The sequence below is a fragment of the Sciurus vulgaris genome (genome assembly GCF_902686455.1).
Source record: "Sciurus vulgaris genome assembly, chromosome: 4".
NCBI classification, from domain to species: domain Eukaryota; kingdom Metazoa; phylum Chordata; class Mammalia; order Rodentia; family Sciuridae; genus Sciurus; species Sciurus vulgaris.
In genome coordinates, this window is record NC_136464.1 from 77235542 (window position 1) to 77260175 (window position 24634).

General features: G+C 35.7%; 1 protein-coding gene across 1 annotated transcript in view; it reads left to right on the forward strand.

Annotated features, from left to right (window-relative positions):
* LOC306659757 (uncharacterized protein) overlaps positions 1-23254 on the forward strand; it is a 92990-nt gene extending 69736 nt beyond the window's left edge. Inside the window, exon 4 of the mRNA XM_079137492.1 lies at positions 22865-23254. Within this exon, the coding sequence (XP_078993618.1) occupies positions 22865-22909 (45 nt within the window). The 3' untranslated portion in view covers positions 22910-23254. The remainder of the gene's footprint in view (positions 1-22864) is intronic.
* Positions 23255-24634: the final 1380 nt, after the last annotated feature.

Genomic DNA, 24634 nt, shown 5'->3' on the forward strand with positions numbered 1-24634 from the left:
CACCAATGTTTAGGGCACCAATATTCATAATCATTCTGTATTGCTGTTGGTTGATTCCTCTATGAGAAAACCCTGTTTGCCACTTCTGGTTAATTTTGGCTTGAAGTTTACTTTGATGTCAGTAGTCCAGGTATAAAATTGTAGCATTGTTCTCTCTGGGCAGATATTATCTCACTGCTTCCTTTCTGGACTGTGCAGGGATTGTGACCCAGATCTGCTCTGCCATCTTCAATCTCTAAAGAACAGAATTCGGGCTGGTGATATAGCTCAGTTGGTAGAGTGCTTGCCTGGCAAGCACAAGGCCCTGGGTTCAATCCCCAGTACCAAAAAAAAAAAAAAAAAAAAAAAAAAAAAAAAAACATAGAATTCTTTGCTTACCAGGGCAAAATTCCAGAAGCTTAGATGAAGGAGGAAGGGTAATGATAAAGTCAGAGGAATAACTCAGGAACAGCAGACTAAGTAAGGAGAGTTCAGGGAAAGCATTTGAACCCTGAGGAGGGTGACTCAGGATCAGAGCTAGGTGAGTGTGGAGGGGCTGCCCAGCTGTGCTGGCAGAGAGACCCCATATCACCTTGCCAAGCCCATGTCCCTGCCATCCAGTGAATTCCAACTGCTTTTGTTCCTCAGGTCCTTCACATGCACACACTGCCTTGGTATTGGCTCTTAAAATATGCTAACTCCAAAGGAAGAACCAATTTGAAGAAAACACTCTTTAATTTGACAAGTCATGTACTTGAATGTAAGGAAAAAGTTGCTTCTGGAGTGTCTGTCTCTGTAATGTAGAAATGTCTTAAACCAAAAGAACCCAGTGTTGAAAATATCTTTCTTTGTCATGCATGCTCTGAGTCCCTGGAACATTCTCACTAATAATCTTCTGAGATGCACCTGAGTGAAAATAAATTGGAGCCTGAAAATAACATCAGAAACTGAACATATTTCTAACATCAAGGAGGAGAATTTTTATAATAATAAAGAAAATAAAAAAGCAAGGAACCCAGAAGTTGTTAATAGTTGCAATGAAAGGTATTGTTAAAAATTATAAAACATAGTATTTTATTAAAAAATGCACTCTGAAAGGCTAAATGATACAATCTAAAAGTGTATTTTAAAATGTCACCTGAAAAAAATAGAGAATCTTTTGTTAGGTAAAGACTTCTACTTTGAGAAAGTGATTAGGAAACAGTCACCATTGATAAAGGATAGAAGCTCTTGTAACAAGTACCTGTGATGTTGCATATAAAATGACAATTGCTCCCTCTATGGATTTAGTACATGATATATATATATATATTTGGGGGATATATTGAAATCATATTTTTTAATTTTTATTTCTATTTTTAATTTTTAAAAATTATATATATGGTAATATGTCTGTCTTATTCTACCATCATTCACAGCCCTACCACCCCACCCATCCCCTCACACCCCTCTACATAATCCAAAGTTCCTTAATTCTTCCCTCCCCTCCACTATGGATCAGCATCCACTTATCAGAGAAAACATTCCACCTTTGGATTTGGGGATTGGTTTATTTTACTTTAGCATGATATTCTCCAGTTCCATCCATTTACGTGCAAATGCCATATTTCATTCTTTAAGTTTGAGTAATGTTTCATTGTGTATGCATACCACATTTTCTTTATCCATTCATCTGTTGAAGGGCATCTGGGTTGGCTCCATAGTTTAGCTATTGTGAATTGAGCTGCTAAAAATATTAATGTGACTGTGTCACTGTAATATGCTGATTTTAAATCCTTTGGGTATAAACTGAGGAGTGGGATAGCTGGGTCCAATGGTAGTTCCATTCCAAGTTTTCTGAGGAATTCCATACGGCTTTCCAAAGGGTTTACACCAATCTGTAGTCCCACCATAAATGTATGAGTCTACCTCTTTCCCCACATCCTTGCCAACATTTATTATTCCTTGTTTCTTGATAGTTGACATTCTGACTTGAGTAAGATGAAATCTTAAGAGTAGTTTTGATTTGCATTTCTCTAATTGATAGAGATGAGGAACATTTTTTCATATATTTATTTATTGATTGTTAACTTCTGTGAACTCTGCTCAGTTCCTTAGCCCATTTATTGATTGAGTTATTTGTAATTTTGATGTTAAGTTTTTTGAGTTCTTTATATCCTGGAGATTAGTGCTCTATTTGAGGTGTGTGTGTGTGTGTGTGTGTGTGTGTGTGTGTGTGTGTGTAAAGACTGTTTCCTATTCTGTAGCTTCACTCTTTACATTATTGATTGTTTCCTTTGCTGAAAAGAGGCTTTTTAGTTTAAATCCATCCCATTTATTGATTCTTAATTTTACTTCTTGTTCTTTAGAAGTCTTGTTAAGGGAGTTGGGCCCTAAGTTGACAGGATGGATATTTGGTCCTACTTTTTCTTCTATTAGGTGTAGGGTGTCTCTCTGTCCTAGTGCTTAAGTCTTTGATCCACTTTGAACTGATTTTTGTGCAGGGTGAGAGATAAAAGATTAATTTCATTTTGTTCCATATGGATTTCCAGTTTTCCCAGCACCATTTGTTGAATGTGTCTTTGGTACCTTTGTTTAGTATGAGATAATTGTATTTATGTGGGTTTGTCTCTGTGTCTTCTACTTTGTACCATTGGTCTACATGTCTTTTTTGATACTAATATCATGCAGTTTTTACTATTGCTCTGTAGTATAGTTTAAGATCTAATAGTATGATGCCTCCTGCTTCACTCTTCTTACTAAGGATTGCCTGGGTTATTCTGGGTCTCTTAATTTTCCAAATGAATTTCATGATTACCTTTTCTATTTCTATGAAGAATGACTTTGGAATTTTCATAGGAATTGCATTAAATCTGTATAAATTGGTAGTATGGCCAGTTTGACATTATTAATTTTGACTATTAAAGAATGTGGGAGGTCTTTCCATCTTCTAAGGTCTTCTTCAATTTCTTATCTATCAGAAGAGGTTAAAGATTTCTACAATGAAAACTAAAGAATAGCTGTTCTTTAGTTTTCATTGTAGAAATCTTTAACCTCTTCTGATAGATTGATTCCCAGTATTTTTTTAATGCTATCATGAATGGGATAGTTTTCCTAATTTCTCTTGCAGTATATTTGTCGCTTATGAATAGAAATGTATTTGATCAATGGGTATTGATGTTATATCCTGCTACTTTGTTGTATTCATTTATGAGTTCTAAAAGTTTTCTGGTGGAATGTTTTGGATCTTCTAAATATCAAATCATGTCATTAGCAAGTAGGCAAATTTTGAGCTCTTCTCTTCTTATTCATATCCCCTTAATTTCTTTCATCTGTTGAATTGCTCTAGCTAGAATTTCAAGGATGGTATTGAATAGAAGAAGTGAAAGAGAGTATCCCTGTCTTGTTCCAGTTTTTAGAGGGAGTTCTTTCAATTTTTCTCCATTTAGAATGATGTTGGCCATGGGATTAGCATAGATAGCTTTTTACAATGATGAAGTATGTTCCCACTATCCCTAGTTTTTCTAGTGCTTTGAACATGGAGGGGTGCTATTTTTTATCAAATGCTTTTTCTGCATCTATTGAAATGATTTTATATTCTTGTCTTTAAGTCTGTTGACATGATGTATTGCATTTATTGATTTCCGTATGTTGAACCAACCTTGCATCCTGGGGATGAACCCCACATCATCATGGTGCACTATCTTTTTAATATGTTTTTGTATACTATTAGTCAGAATTTTACTGAGAATTTCTGTGTATATGTCCATCAGAGATACTGGTCTGAACTTTCTTTTCCTTGATGTGTCTTTGTCTGGTTTGGTATCAGGGTGATATTAGTCTCAGAATGAGTTTGAAAAGGTTCCATCCTTTCTATTTCATGGAATAATTTGAGGAATATGGGTGTAAATTTTTCTTTGAAGGTCTTGTAGTACTCAGCTGAGAATCTGTCTGGTCCTGGGCTTTACTTGGTTCGTAGGCTTTTGATGGCATTTGCTATTTCACTGCTCAAAATTTTTATCTGTTTAAATTGTATATGTGCTCCTGATTCAGTTTGTGTGGATCATTTCTCTAGAAATTTGTCAATGTCTTTGAGTTTTTCTATTTTATTGGAGTCTATGTTTTCAGGATAATTTCTACTTATCTTTTGTATTTCAATAGCATCTTATGATATTTCTTTTTTCATCATGAATTTTAATAAATTGATTTTTCTCTCTCTTTGTTAGTGTGGCTAAAGGTTTATCAATTTTTTAAAAATTTTTTCAAAGAACCAACTTTTTGTTTTGTCAAGGTTTACAATTGTTTCTTTTCTTTCAATTTTATTTATTTCAGCACTGGTTCTCATTATTTCCTATTTTCTGTTGCTTTTAGTGTTGATTTGTTTTTCTTTTCCTAGTGCTTTGAGGTGAAATCTTTTATTTTGAAATTTTATTCTTTTAATGTATGAGCTCAATGTGATGAACTTTCCTCTTAGAACTGCCTTCATAGTATCCCAGAGACTTTGATATGTTTTATTGGTGTTCACATTTATCTCTAAAAGTAATTTTCTATTTCATCCTTGGAAATTATATTATTTTTTATAGATCAAAAACAATCCAGTGCCATAGAAGACCTTGATAATTTAAGCCAATCATCTGAAACAGCCTCAAAGGATATTGAGTTGCCTTACCCTAATTACAAGAAAATTTTGCTGTTGATTGAACAACACAAAACATCATGTAAAGGTAGGACCTTTGCATAAAAATTAGGCCTTTTATGTATATCATAATAATAGATGCACACATTGCTGTACACTGCACTGTGGAGCAGCTATGTGTTATATCTGTTCCTGTCAGAAATATACTTTACATTAAAATAGAAAGCTATGTTAAGAGCTATGATAATTCCCTCTGCACTTTTCTCTGTGACTGGCATCCCAACTACTTTTGTTGGCTGTGTTTCTCTCCTGTGCCTTGATCATTATCAGGTCAGGTTACTATTGTCTCTATCTGAAATCTGCAGTAACTTTAGACCTGTTTTTCCTGCTGTTTGACCTCCTGAAACCATTCTCAAAACTGCTATCATAATTATACATTTGTTAAAATTCAGATCTGATCATGTTAACCCTTTCCTTGAAACCTAGCTCTCACTTATCTTTGTTATAAGGTTAAAGATTTCAGTCCTCTAGTTTTATCCTGCATTTCTGTGTCCCAACCAGTGTCTTAGATGTTTGGCCTTGCAGTACAACTTTTTGTTTTCAAAATCTTTTATCAGGTATTATTGAAATACGATGAAGTGCACATATATACAAGTTTTGACATATGTATTAAATATGTATAAATACATATTTATAAGTTTTGACATATGTATTAAATACGTATAAATACCATAATCAAGACATTGACACTGAGATGCTATCTCATTCCAGTTAGAATATAAACAATAAAGAATATCAGCAAAATAAATGTTGGTGAGGATGTGGGGGAAAGGGTATACTCATATATTGCTGGTGGGCTGCAAATTGGTTCAAGTACTCTGGAAATCAGTATGGAGATCCCTCATAAAACTTAGAATGGAGCCACTATTTGTCCCAGTTATCCCACACCTTGGTATATACACAAAGGAGTTAAAATCAACCTACTATGGTGGCACAGTCATATCAATCTTTATAGCAAGTTAACTCATAATAGACAAGCTATGGAAACAACCTGGGTGTCTTTCAATGGATTAATGAATAAAGAAAATGTGGTAGATATACACAATGGAATATTACTCAGCCATAAAAATGAATGAAACTTTAGCATTTTCCAGTAAATGGATAGAACTGGAGAATACCATGCTAAGTGAAATAAGCCAATCCCAAAATACCAAAGGTTGAAAGTTCTCTCCGATATGTGGATGCTAATTCAAAGAAAGGGAGAGTGCGGAGAGAAGGAACAGAAATCCATCAAGTTAGAAGAAGGGGAAAGAAGGGAAGGGAATGGGGAAGGGAACAGGAAGGACAGTAGAATAAATTAGATATAACTCTCCATGCCTTGTATTTAAACACAGGACCAGGGTAACTGTATCATGTACAACCACAAGAATAGGAAACTAAATAGAATAAGTTATACTCTATGTTATATAATTTCCCAAAATACATTCTACTGTTATGTGTAATGAAAAATAACAAATTACAAAAGACAGTTAAGAAGCCCATTACTCACAAAATAGTTCTCATGCCCCTTTATATTCCCTGATTAAGAAACTGTCAAACTGTTTTCCAAAATATTTCCACCATTTTCTATGCCCATGGTATGAGAGGTGCTATTCTTTTCTATTTTCAATATCACATAGCATTGTCAATTTTTCATAATTACAACCATTTTAATGGGGCTGCTGTGCACACATGCACACATCAGTATGGTTTCTATGTGTATTGCACTAATGACAATTAATGTTGAGCATGTTTCCATGTGTTTATTATTAATTTGGAAAACTTTTTGATCATTAACCTTTTCAACTTTCTTTATTACTTGTTTTTACTTATATATGACAGTAGAATCCATCTTGGTGTATTTATATAAGCATGGAATATAACTTATTCCACTTAGGATTCCAGTCTTGTGGATGTACACAATTGAGATTCACTGTGGTATAACAAATATGTAAGTAGGAAAGTTTTGTGAGATTCATTCCACTGTCTCTTGTCACTTAAAAAATTAGATTATTTTATTATTTCATAAGTATGGAGCGTTCATTATATGTTCTGGATACCATTCCATTATCAGCTATTCCTTTTGGAAGAAGTTTTCACCACTTTGTGACTTGATATATTCTCCTCTTAACAGTTTCTTTTTAAGAGCTTCAGTTTTAAATTTTGATCAAGTCTAATTTACATATTTATTCAATTACAGACAGTGCCATTTGTGTTATAGCATTTTAATCTCTTTTGTAAACGATTTTATCTTTAGGAATGACATAAGAATGGGATGTATTAATGGGGTAAACTGTGACATTTCAATTCATGTATACAATGTGTAATAATAAGATAAGCATGATTCAGATATCTGTCACCTCAGTTATTTTTCATCTCTTATAAAATAGTGCAAAATCTCTTCTAGAGGATAGATATTATGACCAACCTAGGTGCTCTTCAACAGATGAATGGATAAAGAAAATGATATATATGTGCATGTGTGTATATATATATATATATATATAGTTGTTGATTTCTTTTCTATTTTATTTTTTTCTATTTTTTTTATTTTGTTGTAAACAAATGGGATACATGTTGTTTCTCTGTTTGTACATGGCGTAAAGGCATACCATTTGTGTAATCATAAATTTACATAGAGTAATATTGTTTGATTCATTCTGTTATTTTTTCCCTTCCCCCCACCCCTCCCACCCCTCTTTTCCCTCTATACAGTGCTTCCTTCCTCCATACTTGACCCCCTCCCTAACCCTAACTCTAACCCTCACACTAAACCTTCCCTCCCCCCATTATGTGTCATCATCCACTTATTAGCGATATCATTTTTCCTTTGATTTTTGAGATTGACTTATCTCACTTAGCATGATATTCTCCAATTTCATCCATTTGCCTGCGAATGCCATAATTTTATCATTCTTTATGGCTGAGTAATATTCCATTGTATATATACACCACAGCTTCTTTATCCACTCATCAATTGAAGGACATCTAGGTTGGTTCCACAGTCTGGCTATGGTGAATTGAGCAGCTATGAACATTGATGTGGCTGTATCTCTGTAGTACGCAGATTTTAAGTCCTTTGGGTATAGGCCAAGGAGTGGGATAGCTGGGTCAAATGGAGGGTCCATTCCAAGTTTTCAAAGGAATCTCCACACTGCTTTCCAGAGTGGCTGCACTAAATTGCAGCCCAACCAGCAATGTATGACTGTACCTTTCTCCCCACATCCTCGCCAACACCTGTTGTTGTTCGTATTCTTGATAATCGCCATTCTAATTGGGGTGAGATAGACTCCTAGGGTGGTTTTGATTTGCATTTCTCTTATTACTAGAGATGTTGAACATTTTTCCATATGTTTGTTGATTGCTTGTAGATCTTCTTCTGTGAAGTGTCTATTCATTTCCTTAGCCCATTTGTCGACTGGATTATTTGAATTCTTGGAGTAGAGTTTTTTGAGTTCTTTATAGATTCTGGAGATTAGTGCTCTATCTGAAGTATGATTGGCAAAGATATTCTACCACTCTGTAGGCTCTTTCTTTGCATTGCTGATAGTTACCTTTGCTGAGAGAAAGCTTTTTAGTTTGAATCTATCCCAGTTATTGATTCTTGCTTTTATTTCTTGTGCTATGGGAGTTCTGTTAAGGAAGTCTGGTCCTAAGCCAATATGTTGAAGATTTGGACCTACTTTTTCTTCTATAATCTGCAGGGTCTGATTCCGAGGTCCTTAGTCCATTTTGTGTTTAGTTTCGTGCATGGTGAGAGATATGGGTTTAGTTTCATTCTGTTGCATATGGATTTCCAGTTTTCCCAGCACCATTTGTTGAAGAGGCTATCTTTTCTCCATTGCATATTTTTGGTCCCTTTGTCTAGTATGAGAAAATTGTATTTATTTCGGTTTGTGTCCGTGTCCTCTGTTTTGTACCATTGATCTACCTTTCTATTTTGGTACCAATACCATGCTGTTTTTGTTACTATTGCTTTGTACTAGAGTTGAAGATCTGGTATTGCAATACCCCCTGTTTCACTCTTCCTGCTAAGGATTGCTTTAGCTATTCTGGGTTTCTTATTCTTCCAGATGAATTTCATAATTGCTTGCTCTATTATTGTAAGGTACATCATTGGAATTTTAATTGGAATTGCATTGAATTTGTATAGCACTTTGTATGGCCATTTTGACAATATTAATTCTTTCTATCCAAGAACATGGAAGATCTTTCCATCTTCTAAGGTGTTCTTTAATTTCTTTCTTTAGTGTTGTATAGTTCTCATTGTAGAGGTCTTTCACCTCTTTTGTGAGATTGATTCCCAAGTATTTTATTTTTTTCAATGCTATTGTGAATGGGGTAGTTTTCCTAATTTCTCCTTCTGAAGATTCATCACTTATGTATAAAAATGCATTGGATTTATGAGCATGGATCTTATAACCTGCTACTTTACTGAATTCACGTATGAGTTCTCAGAGTTTTCTGGTGGAATTTCCAGGTTCCTCTAAATATATAATCATGTCATCAGCGAACGGGAATAGTTTGAGTTCTTCTTTTCCAATTCGTATCCCTTTAATTTCTTTGGTTTGTCTAATTGCTCTGGCTAGAGTCTCAAGAACGATGTTGAATAGAAGTGGTGATATTGGCATCCCTGCCTTGTTCCAGTTTTTAGGGGGAATGCTTTCAGTTTTTCACCATTTCGAATGATATTAGCTGTGGGCTTAGCATAAATGTCCTTTACAATGTTAAGGAATGTTGCCACTATCCCTATTTTTTCTAGTGTTTTGAGCATGAAGGGGTGCTGTATTTTATCAAATGCTTTTTCTGCATCTATTGAAATAATCATGTGATTCTTGACTTTAAGTCTATTGATATGGTGAATGACATTTATTGATTTCCTGATGTTGAACCAACCTTGCATCCCTGGGATGAAACCCACTTGATCATGGTGCACTATCTTTTTAATATGTTTTTGTATGCGATTTGCTGAAATTTTGTTGAGAATTTTTGCGTCGATGTTCATTAAGGATATTGGTCTGAAATTTTCTTTCCTTGATGAGTCTCTGTCTGGTTTATGTTTCTGTGTGATATTGGCTTCATAGAATGTGTTTGGGAGGGTTCCCTCCTCTTCTATTTTATGGAATACTTTGAGAAGTATTGGAATGAGCTCTTCTTTAAAGGTTTTGTAGAACTCGGCTGAGAACCCATATGGTCCTGGACTTTTCTTTGTTGGTAGGCTTTTGATGACTTCTTCTATTTCAGTACTTGAAATTGGTCTATTTAAATTGTGTATGTCCTCCTCGTTCAGTTTAGGCAATTCATATGTCTCTAGAAACCTGTTGATGTCTTCGAGGTTTTCTGCTTTGTTGGAGGATAGATTTTCAAAGTAGTTTCTAATTATGTTTTGTATTTCAATCCTGTCTGTTGTGATATTTCCTTGTTCATTCCAAATTTTAGTGATTTGGGTTTTTTCTGGTCTTCTCTTTGTTAGTGTGGCTAAAGGTTTATCAATTTTGTTTATTTTTTTGAGGAACCAACTATTTATTTTGTCAATTTTTTGTATTGTTTCATTTGTTTCAACTTCATTGATTTCAGCTCTGAGTTTAACTATTTCCTGTCTTCTACTACTTTTAGTGCTGGTCTGTTCTTCTTTTTCTAGGACTTTGAGCTATAATGTTAGGTCGTTTATATGTTGAGTTTTACTTCTTTTATTAAATGCGCTCCATGAAATAAATTTCTCTCTAAATACTGCTTTCATAGTGTCCCAGAGATTTTGATATGATGTTTCTTTGTTCTCATTTACCTCTAAGAAGTTTTTAATTTCCTTCCTAATATCTTCTGTTATCCATTCATCATATAATAGCTTATTGTTTAATCTCCAGATGTTGGAATAGTTTCTGTGTTTTACTCTTTCATTTATTTCTAACTTCAATCCATTATGATCTGGTAGTGTCTCTATCTTCTTGTATTTGTAACATTAGTTTTGTGGCATAATATATGGTCTATTTTAGAGAATGATCCATGTGCTGCTGAGAAGAAAGTGTATTCGCTCTTGTTTGGATGGTACATTCTATAAATGTCCGTTAAGTGTAAATTATTGATTGTGTTATTGAGATCTATGGTTTCTTTGTTCAATTTTTGTCTGGAAGATCTGTCCAGTGGTGAGAGAGGCGTGTTAAAATCACCTAGTATTATTGTGTTATGGTCTATTTGGTTTCTGAAATTGAGAAGGATTTGTTTGACATACATGGATGAACCACTGTTTGGGGCATAGATGTTTATGATTGTTATATCTTGCTGATTTATGCTTCCCTTAAGCAGTATGAAATGACCTTCTTTATCCCTTCTGACTAACTTTGGCTTGAAGTCCACATTATCTGAAATGAGGATGGATACTCCAGCTTTTTTGCTGAGTCCATGTGCATGGTATGTTATTCCCCATTCTTTCATCTTTAGTCTATGGGTATCTTTTTCTATGAGGAGAGTCTCTTGCAGGCAACATATTGTTGGATCATTCTTCTTAATCCATTCTGCCAGTCTATGTCTTTTGATTGATGAATTCAGGCCATTAACATTCAGGGTTATTATTGAGATATGATTTGGTTTCCCGGTCATTTGGTTCATTTTTTAAATTTTATTTATTTATTTGTTTGACACAACTTGGCTCCTCCTTTATTTGACAATTCCTTTAGGATAATTCTTCCCTTTGCTGATTTGCTTCTTTGTTTTTCATCTCTTCCTCATGGAATATTTTGCTGAGAATGTTCTGTAATGCTGGCTTTCTTTTTGTAAATTCTTTTAGCTTTTGTTTATCATGGAAGGATTTTATTTCATCGTCAAATTTGAAGGTAAGTTTTGCTGGGTATAAGATTCTTGGTTGGCATCCATTTTCTTTCAGGGCTTGAAAAATGTTGTTCCAGGCCCTTCAAGCTTGTAGGGTCTGGATTGAAAAGTCTGCTGATAACTGTATTGGTTTCCCCCTGAATGTAATTTGGTTCTTTTCTCTCACAGCCTTTAAAATTCTGTCTTTATTTTGTATGTTAGGCATTTTCATTATAATGTGCCTTGTTGTGGGTCTGTTGTAATTTTGTATATTTGGAGTCCTATAAGCCTCTTGAACTTGATTTTCCATTTCATTCTTCAGATTTGGGAAATTTTCTGATATTATTTCATTGAATAAATTGTTCATTCCTTTGGCTTGTTTCTCTAGGCCTTCCTCCATCCCAATAATTCTTAAATTTGGCCTTTTCATGATATCCCATAGTTCTTGTAGATTCTGTTCATGATTTCTTACCATCTTTTCTGTTTGGTCAACTTTGTTTTCAAGGTTAAATATTTTGTCTTCAATGTCTGAGGTTCTGTCTTCCAGGTGTTCTATCCTACTGGATATTCTTTCTATGGAGTTCTTAATTTGGTTTATTGTTTCCTTCATTTCAAGGATTTCTGTTTGATTTTTTTTTTCAATATCTGTAACTCTTTATTGAAATGATCTTTTGCTTCCTGTATTTGCTCTTTTAACTGTCGATTGGTGCGATCATTCAATGCCTGCATTTGCTCTTTCATCTCATCGTTTGCTTCCCTGATCATTTTAATTATGTTCAATCTGAACTCCTTTTCTGTCATTTCTTCTGCCATGCTGTCATTGGGTTTTATTGATGTAACATCTAGATTTGTTTGCAGCATTTTCTTTCCTTGTTTTCTCATATTGTTCAGGTATCAGTGGACTGCTGAGATATTGCAGATTTCTTTTATTGACTTACAATGTCCCTGAAGATTTCTATATATATCCCCTCTTAGCCTTCAGTAGGCCGAATTCTTGGAGGAAGTTGATAATGCAGTGCTCCACAAGGAATCTGCCTCTCTAGGAGTGGTGGCCTTCAGGTAGGGTATATTCCCAGCTAGTGGGCAGAGGTGCCTCCACTTGTTAACCAATGGTCATCCAAAGGGGAACTAGGCTGCCGGCTGAGGCAAGGCCTGTTTGGGCCTATGTCTCTGGTTTTACCATCCTTGTGGGGAAACCTCACCCTGCAGGGAAGACTCACCCGGTGGGGAGGTCTCGCTGGTCAGTACCCTCCTAGAGGTCCCCTCAATTTACAGCTACCGCTTGGGCTGGGCTGCCTTCCTCTGCAAAGTTCCAAGGGTTCCAGCCCTACCTCCTGGACCTGGGAGCCTCACCCTTTGCAGGTGAATCTCCTTAGGCTGCCCCTCCTCAGAGAATCTGCCCGCAGTCTTGGAACCTTTGCTCCACCCCTAAGCGTGTCTCTGTGGGGCTCTTCCACCAAGAAGCCTCCTAGATCCCGGAACCCTGCTCTGCACCTAATCACCTTGCAATGCGGCCCCTCCTCTGAGCAGCCACCTGGGGTCCCGTACAATCGCTCTGATTCCCAGAGACCCACCACACGTCTGTTCCTCCAGACAGCCGCCCAGTATTCCGGTGCAGTCCCTAGGAGTCCAAGCAACTCACTGCATGCCTCCTCCTCCCACCGACCACCCGTAGCCCAGGGCAATCAATCACTCCGAGTCAAAATGACCCTCCCTGTTCCTCCTCCTCCTCCAGGTAACCCCCCGGGTGTTCAAGAGCGGTCACTCTGAGTGGCTCTGAATCCACATGACCCGCTGCATGCATCCTCTGGGCAACCACCCGGAGCTCTGGTGGGGCCACTCGAGACCGTTGACCCACCGCGCTTCTCCTCCAGGCAGCCCCCCTGTGTTCAGGAGCAGTCGCTTTAAGTCCAAACAACTCACCAATCGCCTCCTCCTCTGAGCAGCTGCCTGGAGCTCTAATGCAGTCACTGCGAGTCCAAATGACCCGCCACGCTCCTCTTCCTCCTACTCCTCCGGGCAGGCCCCGGTGTTCAGAAGTGGTCTGAGTCCAAACAGATCGCCGTGACGCTTCTCCTCTGGCAACCGCCTGTAGCTCTGGTGTAGTCACCCCAAATCCAAGCGGCCATGCTCCTCCTCCTCCTCCTCAGGGCAGGCCCCCGTGTCCTGAGTCCACACAGCTCTCCTCACTGCTTCTCCCCTGGGGCAGTCTCCGGAGCCCCAGTGGTTGCTCAGAGTCCCAGCGCTGTGCTGAGCGGCCTCCTTTACGACGCTCTCAGTTGTCGGAGTTCACTGCTCCAGCGGGGGAGGGGCATCTCACAGGCAGCTCTACTTCACAAGTTCCCTGCGTTCCGGGACTACTGTCCCATCCCGGACGCCTCCCCAATGGGAGAGACTCACCCGGCTGCTTTGAGTTGGTCCCAAGTCTCTCAATTTCTCCTCTTTTGAATCCTGAGTCCTGGAGCAACATGAAATGCAGCCACCTCTAGGCCGCCATCTTGAAACTCCTATTGTTGATTTCTTATCTGATGACTTTGTAATCAGGGAACTTACAGTGCATGGTTAAATCATTATGACAATCTCTAATTATAATTTATTGGATGATGTTAGCATGTGTTCTATTTTGGTGAGAAGAAAGGTGGTGTTGAGCTCTTCTACATTCTTCCTGGTTTTCTGCCTATTTATTTTCTCACTTAAAGGGCTTTGGTCTCTTACATGATACCTGTACATTTGCTTATTACTGTTTGTAATTCTATCAGTTTTTTTCTTATGAATTTTGCATATGTATGGGGTACGTAAACATTCAAGACTATGTGTCTTCTTCATTAATTGAATCTTTTATCACTGTGAAATGACCATGTCTATTGCTGTTAGTGTTTTGTAATATGAAATCTAATTTGGCCTTTAAATAGCCATTCTTGTTAGGCCATCTTCATTCAAGTGTCAGTGTGGTTTATCTTTTGTCACATGTTTAATCAATTTGTGTCTATATTAAGAAGGTATTTCTTGTAGGAAATGGGAAGCATATGGTGTAGGAAGCATATTTCTTCTAGGAAGTTTAGTTGAATCAGACTATTTCATCCATACTGACAAACTGCCTTTTAATTGAAGTTGTTAAACCTTTTTGATTTAACATGATTATTATTTACATTTGACCCTTGAGCAGTGTTGGTGTTAGGAGTGCCAACCACCTCTGCAGTCAAAAAATCTGAGTGTATATTTGAAACCTGCAAAAATCATAGTTACTAATGGAGTGCTGTTGATCAAAACTTTCTTCAAAATATAAACAATTAACGTATTTTGTGGGTTAAAGGTGTTGTACGTGGGGAACCTTATGATGAAACACAGTAATTCAGTTGATTTTGACAATATCATACATGCATGGAATTTGATTTACTCCATTTCAGTTCCTGTCCCACATTTCCCTCTCTTCCTTCTCCTTATTCCCCTTTCTCTACTTTGTCATCCTTTTGCTACTTTGTTTGTTTTTGGTACCTGGGAATGAAATCAGGGGCACTCAACCACTGAGTCACATCCCCAGCCCTATTTTGTATTTTACTTAGAGACAGGGTCTCACTGAGTTTTAGTGCCTCACGTTTGCTGTGATTGGCTTTGAAGTCTCAATTCTCCTGTTTCAACCTCTTGATCCACTGGAATTATAGGCATGTGCCTGCCAAGCTGGGCTGGTTTATTTATTTCTTTTTCGTGCTTTTTACATACTCATAAATGTGAAATACCCTGTGGTATATTTCTGTGTACACATAGCATGATTTTGTTTAATTTATTCCACATTTCCTCCCCTTCCTCTCATTTCTCCCTCCCTCTCAACCTCCTTCTTTAAACCACTGATCTTCCCCACATCTTTGTTATAATCAATTCCCCCTCCCACCCTTATTTATATATGAGAAAAAACATTTGACCCTTGATTTTCTGAGTCTGGTTTATTTCTCTTAGCATGATATTCTTCAGTTCCATCCACATACTGTAAAATGGCTTATTCCCATCCTTCTTTATGGTGGAGTAAAACTCTACTGTGTGCATGTACCAAATTATCTTTATCCGTTCATCTACTGACAGGCATCTGGGCTGGTTCCACAGTTTGGCTATAGTGAATTGTGCTGTTAAAAACATTGATATGACTATACTGCTATGGTATGCTGAGTTTAGTTCATTCAGATAAATATCAAAAGTGGAATAGCTGGGTCATGTGGTGGTTCCATCCCTATTTGTTTGAGGAATCTCCACACTGCCTACCTGAGTGGTTGTGCTAATTTGTTATCCCACCAACCATGTATGAGGGTACTTTTTCCTTCACATTGTCAGCATTTATTTGTATTTGTATTGATGATTTCTATTCTGAATGTTGAAGTGAAATCTTAGTGTAGTTTTGATTTTTTTTGTATATTTTGTTGCTATTTGTGTTTCTTCTTTCGAGAAGTTTCTGTTTAGTTCTTTTATTCCACTCTATTGATATTTTTAGTGTGAATTTTTTTGTGCTCTTGTATATTCTGGATATTAATCTTCTGTCAGAGGGGTAGATGGCAAAGTTTTTCACCCATTATTTGGGCTCTCTTTTTATACTCTTAATAATTTCTTTGCTGTGCAGAAAAATTTTAATTTGATGGCATCCCACTTATTGATTTGTGGCTTTATTTCTTGAGCTTTAAGGGTCTTGTTAAAGAAGTTGATGCCTGCACCAATATGTTGAGTGTTGAACCTGTTTTCTTCTAGTGGTTGTTAAGCTTCTGGTATACTCCCTAAGTATTTGATCCTCTTTCATTTGTGCTCTGAGCAGGGAGAGAGAGGGATCTAGTTTCATGCTTCTACATATGTATATTCAGTTTTTCTAGTCCTGTTTAAAGGGCTATCTTTCCTCCAACATATACTGTTTACCTTTGTCAAGTCTCAGATGACTCTATCTGTGTGGATTTGTCTTTGTGTATCCTATTCTGTTCCATTGGTCTTCATTTCTATTTTGATGCCAACAAAAGTGCAGTTTTCGATACTGTAACTCTGTAGTATAGCTTAAGATCAGATATTGTGATGCCTCCTGCATCACCTTTCTTACTCAAAATTGCTTTACATATTCTGGGTCTCTTATTCTTCCAAAAGAATTAAAGAACCATTTATTCTAATTCTATGAAGAATAGGGATTTCATTGAATGTATATACTGCTTTTGGTGGTATGGCCAATTTGACAATATTAATTTGTCTTTTCCAAGAAGATAGGAGGCATTTCCATATTCTCAGGTCTTTAATTTCTTTCTTCAGTGTTCTATGATTTTCATTTTTTAAATATTTCACCTGCTTGGTTAGATTAATTTATATGAGTTTTTTTCTTTTCTCTTTTTTTTGTGATTTTTTGAAATTGAATGGTTTTCTTGATTTCTTTATCAGAAGGATCACAGTTGGATTGTAGGAATGCTATTGATTTAGAAATATTGATCTTATATCCTGATACTTTGCTGAAATAATATATGAGCTCTAGAAGTCTTCTGTAGTTTATTTTTTGGGGAGTCTTTTAGTTATATGATCATGTCATCATCAAACAGAGATAAAGGACTTCTTCTTTTCTTATTTGTATCTCTTTAATTTCCTTACCTTGTCTGATTTCTCTAACTAGAAAGTTTCAAATTTCTATTGAATAGCAGTAGTAAGAATGAACATTCTTGCTTTTGTCCTGATTTTAGAATAAATGCTTTCATTCGTTTTCTCCATTTCAGTATAATCTTGGGTTTGAGTTTGTCATATTTCTCCTTTATAATGTTGAGGTAAGTTAATATTATTTCCAGTTTCTTCAGAATTTTTAACATGAATGGGTATAATATTTTATCAAAGGCTTTTTATGCATTAATTGAGATGATCACATGATTCTTGTCCCTTAATTTTATTCACGGAGTGAATTACACTTATTGATTTGCATATGTTGAACAAACTTTACTTCTCTGGAATAAAACCTACTTGATCATGGTGTACTGTCTCCTTAGTTTGTTTTGAATGTGGTTTAATATTTTATTGAGAATTTTGCATCTATGTTAATCAGGGAAATTGGTCTATTGTTATCTTTATGTCCTTATTTGGTGATGGTATGAGAGTAATTCTGACTTCATGAGTGAATTGTGCTGTATTCCATTCCTTTCTATTTTGTGGAGTTATACTACACCTTCGTTTATACACAAAGGACATAAAATCAGCATACCACAGTGACAGCCACATCAATCTTTATAGCAGCTCAATTCACAATAGCTAAACTATTTAACCAACCTAGATGTCCTTTAACATATGAATGGGTGAAGAAAATACACACAATAGAATATTATTCAGCCTTAAAGAATGAAATCATGGCATTTGCAGGTAAATGGATGGAACTAGAGAATATCATGCTAAGTAAAATAAGCTAATACCAAAAAACTGAAGATTGTTTCCTGTGGTAAGTGGATGCTGATCCATAGTGGGGTGGTGGGGTGAGGGGAAAAAAGAAGGAACTTTGGATTGTGCAGAAGAAAGTGAGGGGAGGGGTAGGGTATGGTCAGAAGGACCATAGAAGGAGGTAGATATTATTACCCTATATACTTGTGTGATTATACTACTGGAGTGACTCAGCACTATGCACAGTCAGAGGAATGAGAAGTTATTCTCCATTTTGGTATAATATGTCAAAATACATTATTTCATGTATAACCAGTTAGAATAAAAATAAATAAATAAAACGTAAACAAAGATTTTCTACATCATATTGATTCAGTTTGGGCAGGTCATAGGTGTCTAGAAATTTGTTAATATCTTCTAAATTTTCTATTTCATTAGATATAAATTTTCAAAATAATTTCTAATGATCCTTTGGATTTAAGAAGTGTTGGTATTGATATCTCCTTTTTCATATCTAATTTTATTTTTTCAACCCTCTCTCTTTCTTTTGACTAGTTTGGCTAAGGGATTATCAATCTTATTTATCTTTTCAATGAACCAGTTCTTCATTGCATTGATCCTGTGTATTAAGAGCTTTACTCTTAATAAGTTCCTGTCTCCTACTGATTTTGGAATTATTTTGTTCTTCCTTTCCTAGCCCTTGTGGTGAAGCATAAGCTTATTCATTTGGAATTTCCCTATATGTTTTAATATAGGCACTCAATGCAATATATTTTTCTCTTAGAACTGACTTTATGCTGTTCTAGATATTTTGATATGGTATATCTCTGTTTAAAGAAATTTTTTACCTCTCTCCTGATTTCTTCTTTGATTCATTCATCATTTAAAAATACATTGTTCAGGGGCTGGGGCTGTAGCTCAGTGGCAGAGTGCTTGCCTAGCATGTGTGGGGCAATGGGTTTGATCCTTAGCACAGCCTAAAAAAATAAAATAAAGGTATGATATCCATCTACAACTACAGATTTTTTTTTCTTTAAAGAGCATTGTTCAGTCTCCATGTGTTTGTCATTTCTATGTTTTTTCTTGCTGTTGGTTTTGAATTTATACTCTTATGGTCTGTTTTAGTCAACTTTTTCACTGTGATGACTAAAGGATCCACCCAGAACATTTGTAGAGGAAGAAAGTTTTATTTAGGGCTCACAGTTTGAGAGGTCTCAGTCCATACAAGGCAAAACATCATGGAGGAAGAGTGTGGTGGAGAGAAGCAGCTCATATGCTGATCAGAAGAGAGAGAGAGGTCTCCACATTCCAGATACAAATATATGCCTCATAGCCACACCTGCAATGAACTACTTCCTCCAGCCACACCCTACCTGACTCCAGTTACAACTCTGTCAATCCAATCAGGAATTAATTCACTGATTAGGTTAAGGACCCAATTATTTCTTCTCAAAATCTTCTTGCATTGTCTCACACACGAGCTTTTGTCCAAACCATAACATAAACTAATGACATGTATGGGATTGTATCAATGCTTGGAATTTGCTAAGATATTATGGTCTAGAATATGGTCTATTTTCAAAAAGGTTTTATATGCTGTTAAGAAGAAAATAAATTTAGATGATTTGGAGTGAAATATTCTGTAGATGTCTACTAGGTTCATTTGACTTAATTATTTAAATCAGAAATAACTTTATAAATTTTATGTTTGGATGACATGTCTATTGGTTATAGTGGTGTGTTAAAGTCACCCAGTATTATCGTATTGGTGTCTGAGATTTAATGTGAAGATTTTATTTTTTGTTGTTATTGTTATGTCTTTTTTTGTTGTTTGTTTTCCAATATAATTAAGTTCATTGACATTTGGGACATTCATATTTAATGTTTTTATGTCTTCTTGTAGGATTGTTCCTTTACATAGTCTTTTCTCTTGCTTTGTCTTTTCTGATTAATTTTTTCTGGAAATCTGCCTTTTCAGATGTAAGCATAGCTATCCCTGCTTCTTTTCAGACTTCCTTTTCATGTGATACTTTTTAATCTTCTTTAACTTTTACTCAGTGATTGTCTGACTATAATATGAGTCTCTTAGCAATAGCATATAATTGAATTTTTAAAAATCTATTCTGCTGATCTGTGACTTTTAATTGGGGAGTTATGACACTATATGTTCAGAGGGATTTTGGATAGATGCTTGTTACTTATGTCATTTTGGTTAATTTCCTGTATTTCAATCTGTTTTGATTTTCATTTAGTTAGTTGCTCTTCTAGTGAGCTTCATCTATTTAGGGAATTGGGTTTTTGTGGGGGGATTTCTCCTTATGCAATATATCTTTAAGTATTCTTTGTGGTGATGGCTTAGTGTTCAGGAATCCTTTTCAGTTTTTCCTTATCATTAAGTGTTTATTTTGCATCATTTCTGAAAGTTAGCTTTTCTGGATATAGCAAACTTGGTTGGCAATTGTTATCTTTTATAGGTTTGAATATCTTCTTTAGGCTCTTCTTGATTCTGGAGTCTAAGTTGAGAAGTCAGAATTGAGCCTCTAAATGTGACCTGACGTTTTTTTCTTTTGTGATTTTTAATACTGGTTCCTTATTTTCTACTTTTTGCATTTTAACAAAATGTGTCTTGAAGAGAAACATTTTTAGTTTTGTCTATTGGAGACCCTATATGTAACCTATATACATATTTGTCTATCTCATTTCTAAGGTGGGGAAATATTTATGCTATCTCACTTAAGAGGTTCTGAATATTTTTCACATGTATTTCCATATTCTCTTCTATCACAATGACTCTCAAGTTTAGTCTCTTGATGTTGTCCCAGTGTTCTTGTGTAATCTGATCATGATATTTTATTTTTTTCTTTATTGTATATTGAGTATTCAGTTCATACACCCTGTCTTCAGAATACGAAATTCTCTTTGAGATTTGATGTTCTCTAATGTACGCAATTAATTTTTTTTCTTAATTATTTTTAGGTATACATGACAGGAAGGTGTCTTTTAACAGATTAAACATAAATGGGGTGCAACCCATTACCATTTTGAGCCCATTCTTGTGGTTGAACATGATGGTTAGTTACACTAGTCAAGTATTCATGTATGAGCATATGAAAGTTATGTTTGATTCATTCTACTATCTTTCCTATTCCCACCCCCCGACCTTCCCTTCATCACCGTTTTCTAATCCAGCTTGCTTCTGTGCTTCCCCTCCCAATCCTCCCTTCTTATGGGTTTGCATCCACATATCAGAGAACATTCAATCTTCAGTTTTTGGGGAACAGCTTATTTCACTTAGCATGATATTCTCCAGTTCCATCCATTTACTGGCAAATGCCATAACTTCATTTTTCTATATACCTGAGTAATATTCCATTGTGTGTATATACTACATTTTCTTTACCATCTATGAAGGAAGGGCACCTTGGTTGGCTCCATAACTTGACTATTGTGAATATGCAATCTAGTTTTTGGGTGATATTTTACATTGAATTTTTAATTTTATTCATTCTTTCTTTCCCAGGAGTTATTATTAGTGATTCTTCAATATCTCTATTTCTTATTAGTCCTTCACATTTTGTATTTGCTTTTTTAATTCCTTATAATTTCTTCAAGTTCAGTGAACATTTTAATAATCATATTTTTAGCTTTCTGTGTTGTTCACTATGAGTTCCTTTGATGGGGAATTTTGAATTTGGATGTGGGTGGAGACTAGTTTTCCTGTTTTCTCATGTTTTCAAACACATCAGTTCTGTTGGATTCATTTTACTCATTTATATGTGTGTCCTTTTGTGTGTCCTTATTTTCTATCCTCAGAACTTCTGTTTTTGCTGTGTGAGTCGATGTCCAGGAGAGGACCTGAGGATTCCCTCTAATTGTTCCTACTTGTGGCATTGTTTTTGGTTTCAGGTTTTTATTTCCCTTATTCTATATATTGAAGTATTTTTGAGGCTCAAGTGAGGCTAGTTCATGTGGAGAATGTGTTTCACTCTTATTTGACTGAGTTATTTCTCATAAGCTGGATCTTTCTGCTGAGCTTCAATTATCCCACTTACTTCACAGCTCCTTTTAGAAAAAGAGGGAATCAAGGACCAGCAATACTGTTAACAACTGATGTATGCCTTAAAAGAAATGTCTGGTGTCTACTTTGACATCTGTAACACTAATTGCTATCTGTAGAAGAATGGTGGGGTCAGCATTTGACATCAGTGCCTACAACAAACCACCATGAACTAGATCTGAAATTAATCATAAGGTGTCTACTATGTTGTACACTGTATTAATAATCATGGCAACATAAATGGGGTCAGAACTACAAGAACCAATTCTATTAGTGTAATTCCTTAAGTGTAGAGAAAAGGTTGAAAAGCAAGAGAAAGCTTGAAATATTTAAAAAGTGAACAGAGGAAAAGCAAAAGATATGTAGTGCATGATGATGATTCAAATGGAGGAGTAAAACATAACTAAATGCAATGAAATAAAAGAAGAGAGGATGAGGGAATAAAAAAATTCAGTTATTAGTAGAGGATAGACAGGGATAGTGAAGAAAGAATAAGAACAACAACAAAAAAAGAAGGTATGAAAAAACAAGCAAAAGATCAAGACAAACCAAATCCATATAAAATTTTTATCCTACCAAAGTTAGGCCAAGGCTAAATAATAAATATATATGTCTATATTTGAGCATATCCATGCAGTGAGAGCACACACACACACCAAGGTCAAATAGGATAGAAATTGTTTTTAAAAATTCAAATAAATAAATTAAATAGAATAAAATTTAAAATTTTTTAAAGATAAAAAATATTGGAAACTTGAAAAAATCTTAATGCAAAAACAAAAGGGCTCATTTCTTCTGAAGTGATCAAAACCACAGGCAAGGATTGGAGTTAATTGGTAAAGCTGAGGTGCCATTCTGTGTGTTTACTGGAGGGGGGGGTTTCTCTGTAATCCTTGGGCTGGGGGGTCTTCAAGTTCCACAGTTTTGTTTTTCTCCTTCTCATTGTGACCAGGAGTCAAAACTGGTGATAATAACTCTCAGCTCCCTGTGTCCCACTATAGGATGGGATGGACTGGAAAGTATTGACAACTGGTGTGTTCCTATAGTGGGGTTGGTGCAGAGTTCAAAAATGGAAGTTCTAGTAGCTGGAGTTTGGACTTGACTGAGCATTGCAAATCTGTTGGTAAGTATTTGAGATTTGGTCTTCACAATGTTTCTGAAGAGATGCTGATCTCTGCTAATACTTTCACTTTTAGGGTGAGTGGTCTAAACCTCAAAAACTTTCACATATTCAATCTCCATGGTTGTGAATTATCCAGAATCAGTCTTGGAGTACACACACATGCTTGTCTGATGCAATACTGTCATTTTAGTAATGTTCATATGGGATGCTAGCATCAAAGTGAGCTCTCATCAGTATCCCCAACTGAATCATCCTATGTGCCATCCTTTCTGCCCTGTTTAAATCATGCTGGTCTAGATATATGTTGGACCCCACAACAGACAACTGCTGGGTCAGGCTGGAAACTTCCTTATACTTTCCCAGTCTCTGGCCTCTACACTCTTTCAGGCCACTCAAAAATACTTTCTGCCAGTGCAACATTGACTGTGGTTGAACACTTGACCCTGGGTTGATTTTGTTTTTCACTCAAAAACTTCCTCAGCTGTCGCTGAGTTAGTGAAGGTCAGCTTCACCCTAAAATTTCCAATCACCTATAATTATTTTGCAACCATTTTTGAGATTTTAGTATTCATGTTTTACCAAATTAATAAAATGAAATATTAACAGTTTCATGTGAGTTCCATATTAAATACCCCATGGTCTGGAATGCTTTAAAACTTAGTAGACTATAATGACCTAGGCTTTTAAGTTTGCTAGAACTGAGATATTAGTCATGTAATTCTTTAGAGTGGTAGTAGATAATCCTGTTTCTGATATGATAAATAATCCATTCAGATTTGATTTAGAATCATTTGTACCTGTATGATATTTCATTAAAAAATGTTCATTCTTTTTGGTTCTTACATGTGTGGCTAATAATCTAATGTTATATGCAGTTAATTATTTTAATTCTTTAAAAACATATGTAAGCACATTGTTATGGAATCATCTGGGATGATGGCACACAACTGAGGGGATAAAGGAAATGTCATATATATACACAGTGCATTTTTACTGAGCCATGAGGAATGAAATTATTGCACTTGTTGGTAAATGGGTGGATCTGGAGAATATCATGCTAAGTGAAATTGGCCAGACTCAGTCAGGTGTTGAGGTTTCTCTCATATGTAGAAGCTAGAACAAACAAGGGGGGAGCAATTAAAAGAAAGAAATTAAAGGCATACAAATAGGCATAGAAATAGGTAAAGAACTCAAATTATCACTATTTGCTGATGACGTGATTATGTATTTAGAAGATCCAAAAATTTCAACTAAAACTTTCTAGAATAAATGAATTGAGCAAAGTAGCAGAATATAAACTCAATACCCATAAATCAAATGCATTCTTGTACATTAGTGATGAATCCACTGAAAAAGAAATTAAGAAATCTACCCCATTCACAGTAGCCTCAAAAACAAATAAAATGATTGGGAGTCAATCTAACAAAAGAGGTAAAAGACCTCTACAATGAAAACTAGAGAGCACTACAGAAAGAAATCAAAGACCACCATAGAAGATGGAAGACCCCATCTACTCCCGGAGGGGCAGAATTAATTTTGTCGAAATGGCCATATTACCAAATGCATTATGCAAATTTAATACAAATTCTTATTTAAAATGCCAGTGACATTCTTCATAGAACTAGGAAAAGCAATCATGAATTTCATC